This window comes from Merops nubicus, unplaced genomic scaffold, assembly GCF_000691845.1.
Source record: "Merops nubicus isolate BGI_N331 unplaced genomic scaffold, ASM69184v1 scaffold10076, whole genome shotgun sequence".
Lineage (NCBI taxonomy): Eukaryota > Metazoa > Chordata > Aves > Coraciiformes > Meropidae > Merops > Merops nubicus.
The window spans coordinates 13,156-26,940 of record NW_008615618.1 but is presented as its reverse complement, the minus strand read 5'-3'; the positions used below and the strand labels follow the sequence as shown (position 1 = coordinate 26,940).

The 13,785-nt window shown below is 48.3% G+C and overlaps 1 protein-coding gene across 1 annotated transcript in view; it reads left to right on the top strand.

Annotated features, from left to right (window-relative positions):
- The first annotated feature begins 1,200 nt into the window (after positions 1 to 1,200).
- Positions 1,201 to 13,785, top strand: part of CECR1 (cat eye syndrome chromosome region, candidate 1) — an 18,942-nt gene continuing 6,357 nt past the window's right edge. The window contains exons 1-3 of the mRNA XM_008942577.1: positions 1,201 to 1,513; positions 4,815 to 5,040; positions 11,928 to 12,138. Coding sequence (XP_008940825.1) covers positions 1,201 to 1,513; positions 4,815 to 5,040; positions 11,928 to 12,138 — 750 coding nt within the window. The remainder of the gene's footprint in view (positions 1,514 to 4,814; positions 5,041 to 11,927; positions 12,139 to 13,785) is intronic.

Below are 13,785 nucleotides of genomic sequence, written 5' to 3'. Positions count from 1 at the left end.
GCGGCGCGGCGCGGCGCGGGGCGGCCGCCCAGGAAGAGGAACTGTGTCGGCCTCGGCACGGGCCCTGCCGCCTCAGCCGTGCTGGGACGCTGCCGGCTTGCAAGAGAAACAACCGGTCCCTGCTCCTTCGGCCAGCAGCCTGGCGAGCTCTGGATGCGAGGAGGAGGACAGTTAACAGTGAGTGAGTGAGTCTCACCAGGGGTAAGACAGGACCTTTCCTTCTCTAAGTTCAGAGGCAGGCCTGATGTGGGGCAGTGCCTGCCCCCCCTGTTGCAAGCAGATTTCTCCCCCACGCACCTTCCTCTCCTGCAACCCACTGATGGGGCAGAGGTCATCCTGGTGGACCCACAGGTGGAGGGGAGGCTGGAAGCAGAACACACATGCGCCAGCAGGGACTTACTATGTAATTCACAGGGGACCATTCCAAAACGTTAAGCCTTTCTCCAGACTGCTTTGGTCTGAAGAGAGTGGTGTGGAGGGTTACTAAAGCCTGGTGTTGACAGATTGTATTGCAGCTGTGCTTTTTTGGGAAGGGCAGAGTTCTCAGAGTTCTCATGTGCCCGTCTCCTGTGACCTCTTACTACTCCCATGGTCTCCTTTCCATCCTCTTTCTTCTGGGACCGCAAGGAAGGGACACACCTCTGTCACTGCAGGGGAAGCCGTGGGGCGTTCTGCCCATAAATTAACACCTCTGATCACTGATATACTAAAAGGTTGCAACAAGCTCTTCTCTTGACTATAGGGAATCAGAATCTGATTAGCTCAAGCAAAACCAAAAAGCACCTCAAGCACTATGGCCCCCTGCTTCCCTCTTTGGGACACCAGCAGCACGGTGAGCTCCCCTTATACTGTGGGGCTCCATCCCAGCTTGCAAGACAGAGTCCTAACCTCACTGATCCCCTGTTCCAGGGCTAGACCTTTGCCATGTTTCAGGTCTACTAGATGTGCTGCCAGCCTGATGTGGGGAGCACCCCTCTTCACCCAGCTCACAGCCTTGCTGTGTGCAATCAACATCATGGGGAGCGTGTGAATGCATAGCCCTAAGTGCAGGGGAAGCACAGTGCAGTTCAATGCTCAATCCCACTGTTTCCACAGGATGGGCCAACAGTGTAATATCCCAGTGGGTCATTGCTAAGATGTCACTTTCTGACTTGCACTAGTGCTCCAATCTTCTCCCTCTGCCCTAGGTGCAGCTCCAAGATGAAGCCTTCATCTAGGCAAGGCATAAGGCTGGCATACCTGCTCCTGAATTTGGCTCCTCTCTGCCTTCCCACCCCACTCTGGAAGGACCGGGACTCCCTAATGCAGGAGGAGAAAGCCCAACAGACAGGTGGCAACTTGCTGCTGAGTAGACAGGAACAGCAGCTCAATACGAAGCTTGTAAACCTCAAGAAGAAGGAGGTTGCAACAGCCATAACTACAGGACAGTTTCCTCCAAGCATGCACTTCTTTCGGGCAAAAGGTCTCATTGATCAGAGCATGGTGTTCAGCATCTTAAAGCGCATGCCAAAAGGTAAGCTTGGCCTAGGGGTTGCTTGTCTTATTCATCCTCCTCCCACCTTTTGCTTTCTATGGCAGAGCTAGGACAAAGTGCAAGATGTGGCAGAGAAGTTTTATGCGCACTGGACTCCAGGAAGAGCCCTGCCTCTGAGCTTTGGAACAGGGCAGGGGGAAAGAGGAAGAGGGGGATGGATTGGATGAATACACATTTCCAGAAATTGTAACACTTGGTATAACTTACAATATGGATCCTTCAGCCTTTCAAGTGTGGAGAAAGGGCAGAGGAAACAAAGACAACAAGACATCACAGACATCCATATTGTTCACCATGTTCCAGCCAGGGCCTTTTTCCTTCTTCTACATACATATACCACAGGCATGTTATGAACCTCATCTTAGCCAAAAAATGCTGTATCTCCCAATAATACAATTATAACAATGATAATGTTGGAGCACCTCTTGTATGAAGACAGGCTGAGGGAGTTGGGCTTGTTCAGCCTGGAGAAGAGAAGGCTCCAGTGGGACCTTATTGTGACCCTCCAGTACCTGAAGGGCCTACATGAAGGAAGGGGAATGTCAATCCAAAAGGGTTTGTAATGATAGGACAAGGAGTAGTGGTTTTAAACTGGGATAGATTTAGACTGGACAGTAGAAAAAAGTTCCTTAACATAAGGGCGATAGATCACTGGGATAGGCTGCCCAGAGAGGTGGTGGAGGACCTATCACTGGAATCATTCAAGGTCAGGCTTGATGGGACCCTGAGTGACCTGACCTAGGTAGAGATGTCCCTACTTGTGTAGGGAGGTTGGACCAGATGACCTCTAGAGGTCCCTTCCAGCCTAAAACATTCTATGATTCCATGTCTTTCTGCAACTGGTTCTGTAGCAGACCCAAAAGTTTCCAGGAAAGTCTGGGAGCACTAAAGAAGAAGGTGCTAACTCTGCAAATTTCTTTACTTGCTGAATGCAAGTCAAAGCTTGTGTTGATGTAACCTATGGAATACAATATAAAAATGACTGTATTCTCTCAGTATTTCTAAATCAGGTTCTGTGCTCTTATAGGAGATGTCTGGTTATAAGGACAGGTATTTCTCCTCTTGTCTTTGGAGATATTGTTCCTCCTGCTGTGCAGCAAGCTATATGCTACTCAGTTGCCACACCCTGTACCAAGAGGGGTTCTGTATGCTGCAGCACACAGTTCTAAATGCATTTGGACCATTTTAGGTTAGTTAGCAGCATGAGATTGTCCAATACCTTCACCACACCATCTTGTGCATCCTCTGACTAGCAGCTGGGACAGAACAGCATCTGAAAGCTCAGTACTTGAGGCTGCTATGTAAATGGAGAGAGGACATTTTTTAGCCAAGGTGAAATCCAAGCCACCTAGGCTGGGTAGCAGGAAGCTAATGTCTCCATGTACCTGAGCTGCAGATAGTTCAGCAGAAAGGAAGGAGGTTGAAGTGATCACAGGAGGAAGGCTTTGACTCCCGATTGACTAGTTTCTCCCTCTGCTTCAGTAAGGAAGTATGTGAACAAGGTGCCTTCTTTAACTAAAGATAAGATGCAGTTGCAGCAAATATTGTCAGTACTCTTGTCCCTCTGAACAATGTCCCCCATTCCAGGTGGTCCATTTTTAGATTGAGTCCTATGGTCTTGCCCCATGGCTGTCTGGAAGCAGGTTGGTGACCTGGTCTGGAAGATTTGGGAGTCAGCTTCTCTACAGGAGCATGTTTCACTTGCAAGACTGTAACCCTGGCACAGGGCTAAAAGCCATCTTTCTCACTTCCCAGCTTCTCCTTCCCAGCCTCTGGTATGGGATGAGGATCCCTGGATTGCAGCATCCTATTCTGTTACCATAAGTGACTGATATGTCACAAGTGTCATACCAGTGACATTTATCCTTTCATTGCTGAATTGAACAGAAAGGAATTTAAAAGCACTTCCCTCTTCACTTCCAATGGTGCATTTTTTGACATCAAGCAGCAAACAAAATAAAAAAAATTAACACTTCAGTCCAGGGGATGTTAAAATGGGTTCTCAGAAACTTTGTAAGAGCTGTAAGCTTTTTACAGCCAAAAAAATCACATCCTTGTAGGTGTCTGATCAGGACCTAGTCTTAGAGACCTCAGTCTCAGTCAGAGCTCCTGTAAATTACTGTTGTGTCAAGCACCATTATAATTTGTATTGCTGCTCATAGGAAAGAGGGGTGGCACTGCCAGTGAGAGGAAGGTCAGGTCTAGACAGCTGTGGCATGCCCATTCTGTCACACTACCTCTCTTGAAAACAGTAACTACAGTTGCTCAGCATCTTAACAGTCAGTCCACTGTAACTTCTAGTCCTGAATTTTGTCTAATGTCACATACAAACCAGTCTTTTGTCCTGTTCTTGCCGCTCATGTTCTGCCTTTACCCCTATGGGCATCAAAGGTATTTTGACTATGAAGTCTCCTCTAGACTGATAAAATATATATCTGTAAGACTTCAACTCTCACAGTATCTTGCCTTTATGAAGATGACATTTAGTTCAATTACCAAGAATGTAGAAAGTCTCTGTAAAAGGAGAGATTTTAGCAAAATGAAAGGATGGGCTGAGGAAGGTGAGCTTGCAGAGGATGTTCCTTTGCCAGGAAGACTGTCAGCTGTCAACATATTGCACAATAACAGAGCACCCCAGAGGCCCTTTGTGCTGGCCAGCAGCAGATGTACAATGCAAGTGAGCATGCTCTTGATAGGGCACAGAAGTAGACAGTACTTCTGTATCTGAGCGCAGTCTCCTGGTGTGTCACGGTCTGGGATTTTTGGTGTACACCAGAGTTTCAAAGAGATGAAAGAAGAGGCACAGACTAGATGCAGAAACTGAGGCTGGGATTCAAACAGCTTAGATACAGAGGCTTCCTTCAGGTCTGCCAGTCAGCTAGCATGCCTTGTAAACTGCTGCCTACTGTGCGAGTTCCTCTTTAAATCAGTGGGGCCTGAGCCAGCTCACAGCAAAGTCTGTCTGAAAGATCTTTAATAACTCAGAGCATTTTCCATCCCAGCAGAGCAGCAGAGCTCCCTATTGACTTCCCCCCTCCCTCCACTCCCAGGGAGCTGTCACGCTCTGGCTGCCCTGTGTTTGATGTGGAGGGGGCCACATCCCCCAGCATGGGGGAGGCAGAGCAACCACGCAGTCTCTGCTGGGAGAGGTCACTTACAGCCACCTAGAAGCTTTTCCAGATGCTCCTGGATGTGCAGACCCAAACTATTATCACATGAAATGTCGGTGCCTTCTTCTCAGCTGCTTTGTCTCATGAGGCTACACTTTTCCTCCCACCAGGTGCTGTCTTACACCTGCACGACTATGCCATCCTGAGCGTGGACTGGCTGGTGCACAATGCCACCTACCTCCCCGACTGCTACATCTGCTTCACCCCCACGGGCACCATTCGATTTCGCTTTTCCAAGCCTCACCCTCCCCATCCGCTGCCAGACCAGTGCTCCCAGTGGGTTTTGCTGGAGTCTTACCGGAAGCAGGTGGACAACGTGACTGAGTTTGATAGCAGGTAAGTGAGGAGAGGCTGCGAGCCTGGTGGTGCTTCTTGATAGCAGTATGTAGCCAACAGGATCAGCCTGGTCCAACTTTCCCATTTGCTTGCTGCTCTGGAAGGGAGGAATGTCATTTAGGGCTGCATACATAGAATAAGCAAGCAGCAATATAAGGGCTTAAAGACTGCAGCATTAAGGACACCAGAACTAGAGATCATCAAAATGTAAGTTTTCTGTGCACCCTCACTCTGGTCCTTTACACAGACATGTTGAAGACAGTGGTTTAAGTAGATTTACGTGACTTGCCCTTACCTCTCATTCAGCACCCAGGCTAGATGAACATGGGAAAGGACTGCATGCTGAAAGATCTTGTCTCACCCATTGAGATACTCAGAAACAGGATGAGAAAGTCAGGTTGGTGAAGAACATTCTCTCCCCAACAGCAGAGAAGTAATTTGTAAGTGCACCAGCAAAAAAAACCCAAAACAACCCAAAAAAAAACCCCAAATCAACCTCTCCCTCCAAACACTAACCTTGTTTTCTGAAGATGGTCTTTGAAACCCCGCTGGTACGCATCATGCTGAAGCACAAAGAATTAATTTCCAGCAGGACACTCAGGCACCAGGAACTGCAACTTGCCCTCCCACCCTCTGACAAGGGGCTAGGTCTCAGCCCAGGCCAATGAACCCTACACACAGTTCCTTTGCCTGGTAACACTCTTCCCCCTCTCAAGATTCTGCTAAGAGAGATTCTCCCCTTACAGGCGAGGCCTCCTATAGCTGTCCAGGAACTCACCCCTCTGATGGCTCCCCAAAGCATCACTCACTCTCTTGTAGGAGCTCCTCTTCCTTGCAGGCAGCTCCTGTTTTGCCTGCTGTCAGCCTTTTATCAGCACCGGGTGCCAGCTGGTTGCTCAGCAGCCACCTACAATTTAAAGTCACTTACAGGTGGGTGGGGGTAGCCTGGCTCCCCCTTCAGCCTGGGTTGGCAGGAAGAGGGAGACCTACCTCCCCATCCAGTGGCCATTGATCCCAGCACAAAGCCATTCCAAAAGGACCAGGAGGAAGCATGTAGTCCTGTAGGGTGTGTTGGGGGCTGGAGAGCACACTAAATAATGTATGAAGTCAGACACTGAGTGATGAGGACAAAGGGAAATATTGAGTAGCAATCCATTCAGAGGGCACTGCCCTTTGTGGCACTCTGGGGGTTGGGGTGCCACAGAAAAAAAAAGACTATGGAGTGTCATGTAATTAAAGACAGTAACATCATGCTGACACATGAGGAGAAGGCTGGATTAAGGTGATACAAGTGACCCTAATTACAGTATTTCCCAAGTGAAACTTGATGGGTTTTTACTGTAGTGCTCTTCAGTGAGGGTGTATGCTCTTAAATAGAGACCATTTAGCTCTTAGGGAGCTGGTGTCCCTCCACATGGAAGCTATCTGGGCTCTGTGCCCAACAGGGGCATCTAGGAAAGAGGTCGGGATGGGAAGCTGAGGAGCTGCCAGACCTTTGGCATAGTATTGCCTTCCCTCCCCAACAACAGCAAGGGGCAGAGCAGAAGGAGCTGACTCTCTGGGCCACCTACCACCCATCTCATAGATCTCATAGATCTCTCCTTCTCCGGAAGGGAAGGAGAAAGTAGTGCCAGACCCAGGGCTCTTGAGCTTTTATATCCTGAGGCTCAACTGCTCTGATGTGTGATAGAAGAAATAAGATGCAGTGAGAAGTCACCTATCTATATCTTCCAAATAGAAAACTGGTACCCCATCAGCTCCCTTCTATTTCTATCAGGAGTGATGAGGAGGTAAAGACCACAACACCAGTTCTCTTCAGCCCCACCATGAGACCCATAAATGATGTGCAAGAGATTGGATTTTGAAACAGCATCACTTCCTTAAAGCCCAAGCAATTGCACTGGGTATTTCAGAACTGTCTCGGGAGCAACCTTTTGTTGTATTTGGTTTTGGCTGTACTTCTGCAGTGTGACATCTCTTCTGCACGAGGCTAGAGGCCACGGCATCCTATACCCCTGCGAGGGTGGAACTGTGCATTGTTTGGTTCCCCTATGTTCCTGTTTGGGAACATGATTTCTTTTCAGAGGCAGTGTTATCGCATTCCTCTTCTTTTTTATTAGTGTTCTGACAACATCTAGTAGCTACAAGTCAGAGCAGGACTTCAGAGTGGCAGGTACTGCACAAGGACACAAGACAGTGCTACAAGGGTCTCCCCAGGGGTGGAGGCGAAGTGAGGCAGAGACCAATGAAGTGATTTTCCTCAGCCAAACTCATGCCACAGCCAAGTACAAACTTGGATCTCTTGCATTCTGGGTGCTCAGACTTACCCCTTTGAGTATGCTGTCCTTCATTTCTTGCCCTTCTGTGCTCATCACGACAAAATCACAGAGGAGTCATTGCATATAATGTGCAAACACATGAACAACAGCCACATTGAGGCGATTCCCCTCCTATTTTCATCTAATCCCTGGGTACTAGTGTAGGGGTTAGGAATGTTTTTTGGCTGTCTGGAAATAGGTCTCTAGCCAGGAATAGGCCCCAATCTGTTCTGCTTCTCAGTTTCTGGAAACTCTCCCAGTCTCTTGAACATGTGCATCCCAGGCTACCTCTTTCCTGCACTCTTCTTTGCCCTTGAGCACTGACAAGCTGAGAGAAAGCAGATGTCAGAGGAAGGAACGGATGGATAGTTGGGTGGTTTCAAGGAAGTGTCAAGGGAATATGGCAGCAGGGAAGGGCTGTCATGCAAGACAGGGTGGATCAGCAAACGTGAAGGAAACAATGGAAATGTTTCCTTCAGAGGCTGCACCTCTTTCACCTTACTGCATTCCTGACCAGGAAGGGGTGAGGGAGAGAGGTATCTGCATGACATTTTGCTGTTTGCATTTTTAGGTGTATATGCATACATATACATATGTGTGTGTGTGCGTGTGTTTTGGAAGGAAGTCTTTTTGTTTGTTTCCCTCAAAAAAAGGTTTAATCATTCCTATTCAAAACACACGTCTGATGGGCCAAGACCCTGGAGTATTCTGTTACTGGTAAGCTTCCAAAAGGATGCTGTTACGAGAGTCAGGAGGCCATGAGCCAGGAGACAGAGAAAGGAAGGCAATTTTGCTTTGAGACTTAAAAGAAAAGATAATCCTAACTTATTTACTTCACAATAAATTACAATAGAGGAATGACATTTTTTTCTTCAAGATGCAACATAGTGGCCACTGTCTCTAAAGCAAGAGCATGCCCCTAGATACTTAGGGAAATAATATTGAAAATACCACCACACACACCCTCCCCCACCCGCAGCCCGAGGACTAAGGCCGTGCCCGGCAGCACAGCTCCGGCAGCCCAGTGGAGCTCTCTATCACCAGGATGAAGTCATCTGTGAGGGAGCTGACACCAGAGCCAAGGCTGTGGGGACAACTCCCTCGGGTGCTAGTGGCTGCCCAGACCGCCATCACCTTCCCCTCCGTGTCCTCTGGCTGCCTTATCTCACAGAAAAATAGGGCAGTGTATGCATTACAAGGGAAGAAAAAGAATAAACATCCACTGTAGAAAAAAGCACTCTGCTCCCTCTACAAGTCTCCCCTTGGGGAGAAGAAGAGAGGACGAGAGAGAGAGAGAAAGCGAATGAACCACATGTGACAGATGTTAGTCACACTATTTAATGCACCACTGGAAGACATTCAGATAGTACGGTGAGGAGAGGGGTATAATTACCCATCGAGAACAGAAAAAGAAGCAGGAAAAAGAATCCCTTATACAACAAGGCAACAAACCCACTTGCTCCTGCACTCTACAGTGCAAGAAAGCAAAACGGGGGAAAAAAACAGGAAAAGAGAGAGCAAAACCACAGTTCAAAATAAATAATCCTTAGATGGTCGTTTTAGCTGTGCCCCTTTGGGCATATGCATTGCAATAGCATAGCGTTGTTCAATGCATATATGACATGACATGGAAGGCTATTTGTAGTCTGCACCTGATCACTGGCGAGGGCCCATTCCAGAAAAGAAGCAAAAGATGTATTTTTGAAGCTTTGCTTCATCTGCATGAGCTCTGATGGCAAAAGCCCCTGAACCCTTAGGAGATTATCCAGTTATCAAGGATGGATCTCTATTATGCAATAAATTTTCAACAGTTATAGGGATCAATAATCAGTCTCAAAGGGAAGGGGATTATAAAAAAACCCATGATTTGATTTATATGCTTTTAGGAGCAGGGCGGTGTGGGGATTTACTGCTGTTTCTAGCCCAAGAGCACAGGCTAAGTAAACAACCACAAGTTTGTACAGCTAGATTTAAGGGCAGGGAGGGGAGCTCTGTGGGCACTCGTTGCTGGAGAAGCCGAGTTCTCACAGGACAAAGGGAGAGAGCGGTGGGAGCCCGACTAACCACCCGTCCTTATCTGGAAGGAAGCTGCGCGGGGCGGCGAGAACGGGCTTGCACGGCCTTTTGATCCACGGGGAGGTTTCTCCCTCGGTGCTCGCAGGGCTGGTGGGAACAGCCCCGCTCGCCTCTCGGCTTCGGGCAGGTGCTCCCCGCTGGTGTGCGGAGCTGGCGGGAACTGCCCTTCGGCCAGGAGGTGAGAGGAAAAGTCTCTTTCCCCCAGCTCTTCCCACATGAAACCTCCTCTTTCCTCCCCGCCGAGCTGCAGCACTTCGCTCCTGTGCGCTGGCCTCCACCGCAGCCCCGGCAGCTGGATCGGTGCCTTCGAGATGCCCCTGGCTCCTGCATTCCTGGGTTCTTGGATAATGCTGCAGTGTCTCCCGCTGCTGTGCACTCCCCACTGCCCACCCGAAAGGCCTCCTGCCCCTGCCATGTCCAGCTGGTTCCCATTTGGTTGCATAGATTACTGAAGAGTACCTGGGTTTGCCCAGTGTCCTGGGATAATGGCACCAAAGCCCCTATTGTAATGCGTGGGAAGGCAGAGCTGAAGTTGCTCCAGAAACCTTAACTCTGAATTTTCTTGAATGTTGAGCATTTAAAATCTCATCCTTAATGTGGTATGAGTGTCTCTTTATGTACAGTTTTGCTTCTAAAATTGTTCCTGGCAAAGAAATTAACAGAGTGAAGAAATGGAGCTGCAGCCGCTGGAAGAGAGTCCTTAGAGAGTGGTAGAGCAGGTAAACGCTGGGGGAATGGGCTCTGTTTTATAGGCAGGACGAAGGGACTCAAAAGGGATGTCCTTCCTTGGTTAATGACTTTGGACCAGATCACATTTTACATCTGTAGGAGGGAGGTTTATAGTTCCATCCACAGAAGCCTCCTGGAAGAAGATTATAAGAGCACAAATCAAACCCACACCTCCTGTATAACAGAGCAGAGCTCTGCATGAGGATGGGGGCCAAGACATCAAACACAAAACATTATTAAAGCTCAGTAGCTGTTATTGAGGGGAAACGATATACTCAGATGAAAGATGAAGCATGGTTGAAGGTATTTCTATCTCAACCTGCTTAGTCCCTGACACTAGATAAGCTTCAGGCCTGGACAGACCTGTAAGCCCAGCTGCCTGCAAGCAACCAGCTCTGTAGCTTGCTGTGATGGCTTCAGTTTGTTCACCCAGGAACAAAGTTAATCACCCTTGTATTGCCATTTAGACTTTGCCCGCCGGCTTGAGAAACTTATTACAAACTCTTCTTCGGGTGGCCACCAGCAGAGGGAGGAGAGCAGTTGCCAGAGGCAAGGCTTCGGGCAGGATGAAGGCTATCAGCTTGTCAGAGCAGAGCCCTGCATTGCCGCACAGACGCTCACCCTGTCCTAAATGCAAGCTGCCACCCACAACTAGATAATCTTGCAATTACTGGCTCCCTTAAACTCTGCTTGAATAAAACTACCCACCGCCTCTCTGGATTTCTGAAAGAGGCTTATATGCCAGCTGAGTCTGTGGAGGCAATAAATACGTTTCCATCCCACTAAGGAAAAGCCAGGACCTATGATTCTTATCGGTTGTTTCCCAGCAGACAAATCTGAAGAAGTTATCAGCAAGGCAGGCAGGATATTAGGTTTGTTCCACTGGGGGAAAAAGGATTCCTGATTCACAATTATTTTCCCCCGCTTATATTAGATGACATATTTTAACATTATGAAGATAGCAGGGCAAGTTACAGGCTTATTAAGCAGGTTGGTGGTGGCCCAGTACACAGCATGTCCTGGAGACTCAGTCTGCCTTTATGTGGTGAACAGAGGGCTGGGTGTTGTAACTTTTTACATGCACTGAAGAGGTTTGGGAGAATATATTGCCTGCAGGAGTAATGCATGAGCCTACTTTTGGATTAAGGATACCCCTGGGTAGCAGAGTACAATTCTTATAATATAAAAGTATCATACTTGTTTTTGTAATTCTATTACTCCTCAGTATTTTGCTCTTGAAAAAGGAAGGAGCAGGTTTTGAGCACCTAGTCTGCTTGTAGCTCAACATGTAGCATACAACATTTTACCTGTCAGCTATTATCTGTACCAGCCATTAGAGGATTAAATATAGGTGGCGGAAAAATGACCTGAGTCATTTGACCTCAGTCAAATGAGCTGGTGGTTCCTAGTCACACCAGTTGTTGTTAGGCCTGTTGCATTGAAGTACCAACAAGCTCAGAGTTAGATCTTGGGCCCCTGTTGTGGCAGGAATGGCTTTACACCTTTTCTTGGTCCTGCCCAAAGAACAACACGTGCCTCCTTCAGTGCAGCCACTGCCCTGCTGCACCCCAGAGCACGCGGCCGGGAGAGCGTCACATCCACAAAACTTGGCCTCTGACAATAAAACTTACACCTATCTCGGAGGAAACCTGTTTCCTCCTGTACCAAACACCTCACTGCCAGCCAGCAGCTTTTTGCATCCCAGAAGCCAATTGTCTTGTTTGCTCTTCTCATTCTTCCTCTTCTCTTTACGCTTTTCTACAGCTTGCTGAGAAACTTGACCCTGGTGACAGATTCCCCTGAGCTGGCCTACCCTTCTCAGTCTTTCATTTGGAAAAGATTTGAAGAAGTCTTTCTCATTGCCTCTGGACTTATCTGCTATGCACCTGTGTTCAAGGCCTATTTCTACCAGGGGCTGCTGGAGCTCTATGCAGATAACATACAGTATGTGGAGATAAGAGCTATCCTGCCTGCGGTACGTATTTTTTGGCTTCTCTAGTATTCTTTTCAATCCTTATTTCTCCATAACCTTTCTCAAGCCCTATCTTGAATTTAGTTTTTGGATGTTTGCATATCTGCCCTTCTAAGGATGCTGGAAAACCTTGATCATATTCAAAGGTCTTTGTTGGAGATTTGCATAGGCAAAGGCTTGAAAGTGAGAGATGCTTTGTTCTTAATGGATAAGGACTGTGGCAACAGCACAAAACTGCATTGTGCAGTCTGACTGGGAGCTGTATCTCAATCTTGTTGGCTGGGAAGATGTATTGCTTTGTCTGCATCAGAATCACCTGTTTTGTGGCAGCTCTTCTGGAAAAATTTCCCATCTTGTACAGAGACTTATTCTGGAATAGTTGCATTATTTTAAATCCACACCTTGTTTTAGACTGATTTCTCTGAATGGGCTGGTAAACTTACTGGCAAAGCACAGCCTTCCACAGTTTGCAGACAACCTAAAATTTTGGTTACATGTGTGAAGTATGAACTGCTCCTTTCATTGCCACTACACTAAAATCCACTGATAGTAGTTTAGGTCTTTCTCCCTGCGTGTCACCTGCAGCTGGTTAGATTGTCCTACAATCCCGTGCTGTCCCAAAGCCTTCCCAAGCACCAGCAGACCCCACCACCATTCTTTGGCTGTATCAGTTCCCACTTTCCCAGTGGCAATTTGAACACTGCAGGCACACCTTTTCCATACAACTCTCCAGACTAGCTCCAAGTGGGACAGCATGGGGGTGGCAGCTCTGTCAGAGAGGCAGATCTTATCAAAGCAAACAAACCAGGGCCACTGCTCCTCACTACATCACCTACAGCCGTGTCCTTAACAGTCCATTGCGATGTGAACGAAGCTGTTGTGCAAGGTCCATCCAACGGCACCTGAAGGTGGTGGTGGGCTCTGTGAGAGACTGCAGGTAGCAGCTTGCTGCTGGCACTGTGGCATCCCAGGGATGGAGCAGCCATGCTGACATCCTGCTGGTGGCCCGACTCCCAAACGTGCCTGCCAGCAACTTCCTTAAATCATTGCCCTTGCATGCAATAGCTGGTGGCTCCAGCCAGCTGCAGATGAACATCTGTGCCCCGGCAACCACTGCTGCCACTGGGCAGGCCTCTGCAGGCACTCTGTCAGCAGACAGGCACGTGCTGTGACAAATATGGAGGCTGATTTGGTTTTGTGTGTGCCTCCTCCCCAACAGCTAGGAAGTGGGGCTGCTAACCCTGTCCTGTTGCACCTTGGGCTGGCCCCATAACAAAATAGAGCTCAGTGCCACAGCTGCAGCCTGGCACTCTATCATGCCTGAGATTAGAAGAGTGAATTGAAAAAATAAACAAAAAAAAAAAGGAGAGAAGACCACCAAGCTTCAGTGTCTTACTTTGCTGGGCGTTGGTCGTGATCTGGTTGCTCTGAACTCAGTCACCATCTGTCTTTGGGTTACTTGGAAAGGGAAAATGACAGCAATGTCAAAATTCCCGTGCTGTGAGACAGCGTGAGTGCTGGCATCCCCCCAGGTCACACAGGTGCCCAGGCCAAGAGTACGAGTGTGTGGGCCTGACTGGAAAATACCCCACATTCGCCGGCAGCCCTTAGACGTGGCTGCAATGTCTTTTGAGGAGAGGCTTGGCAGGG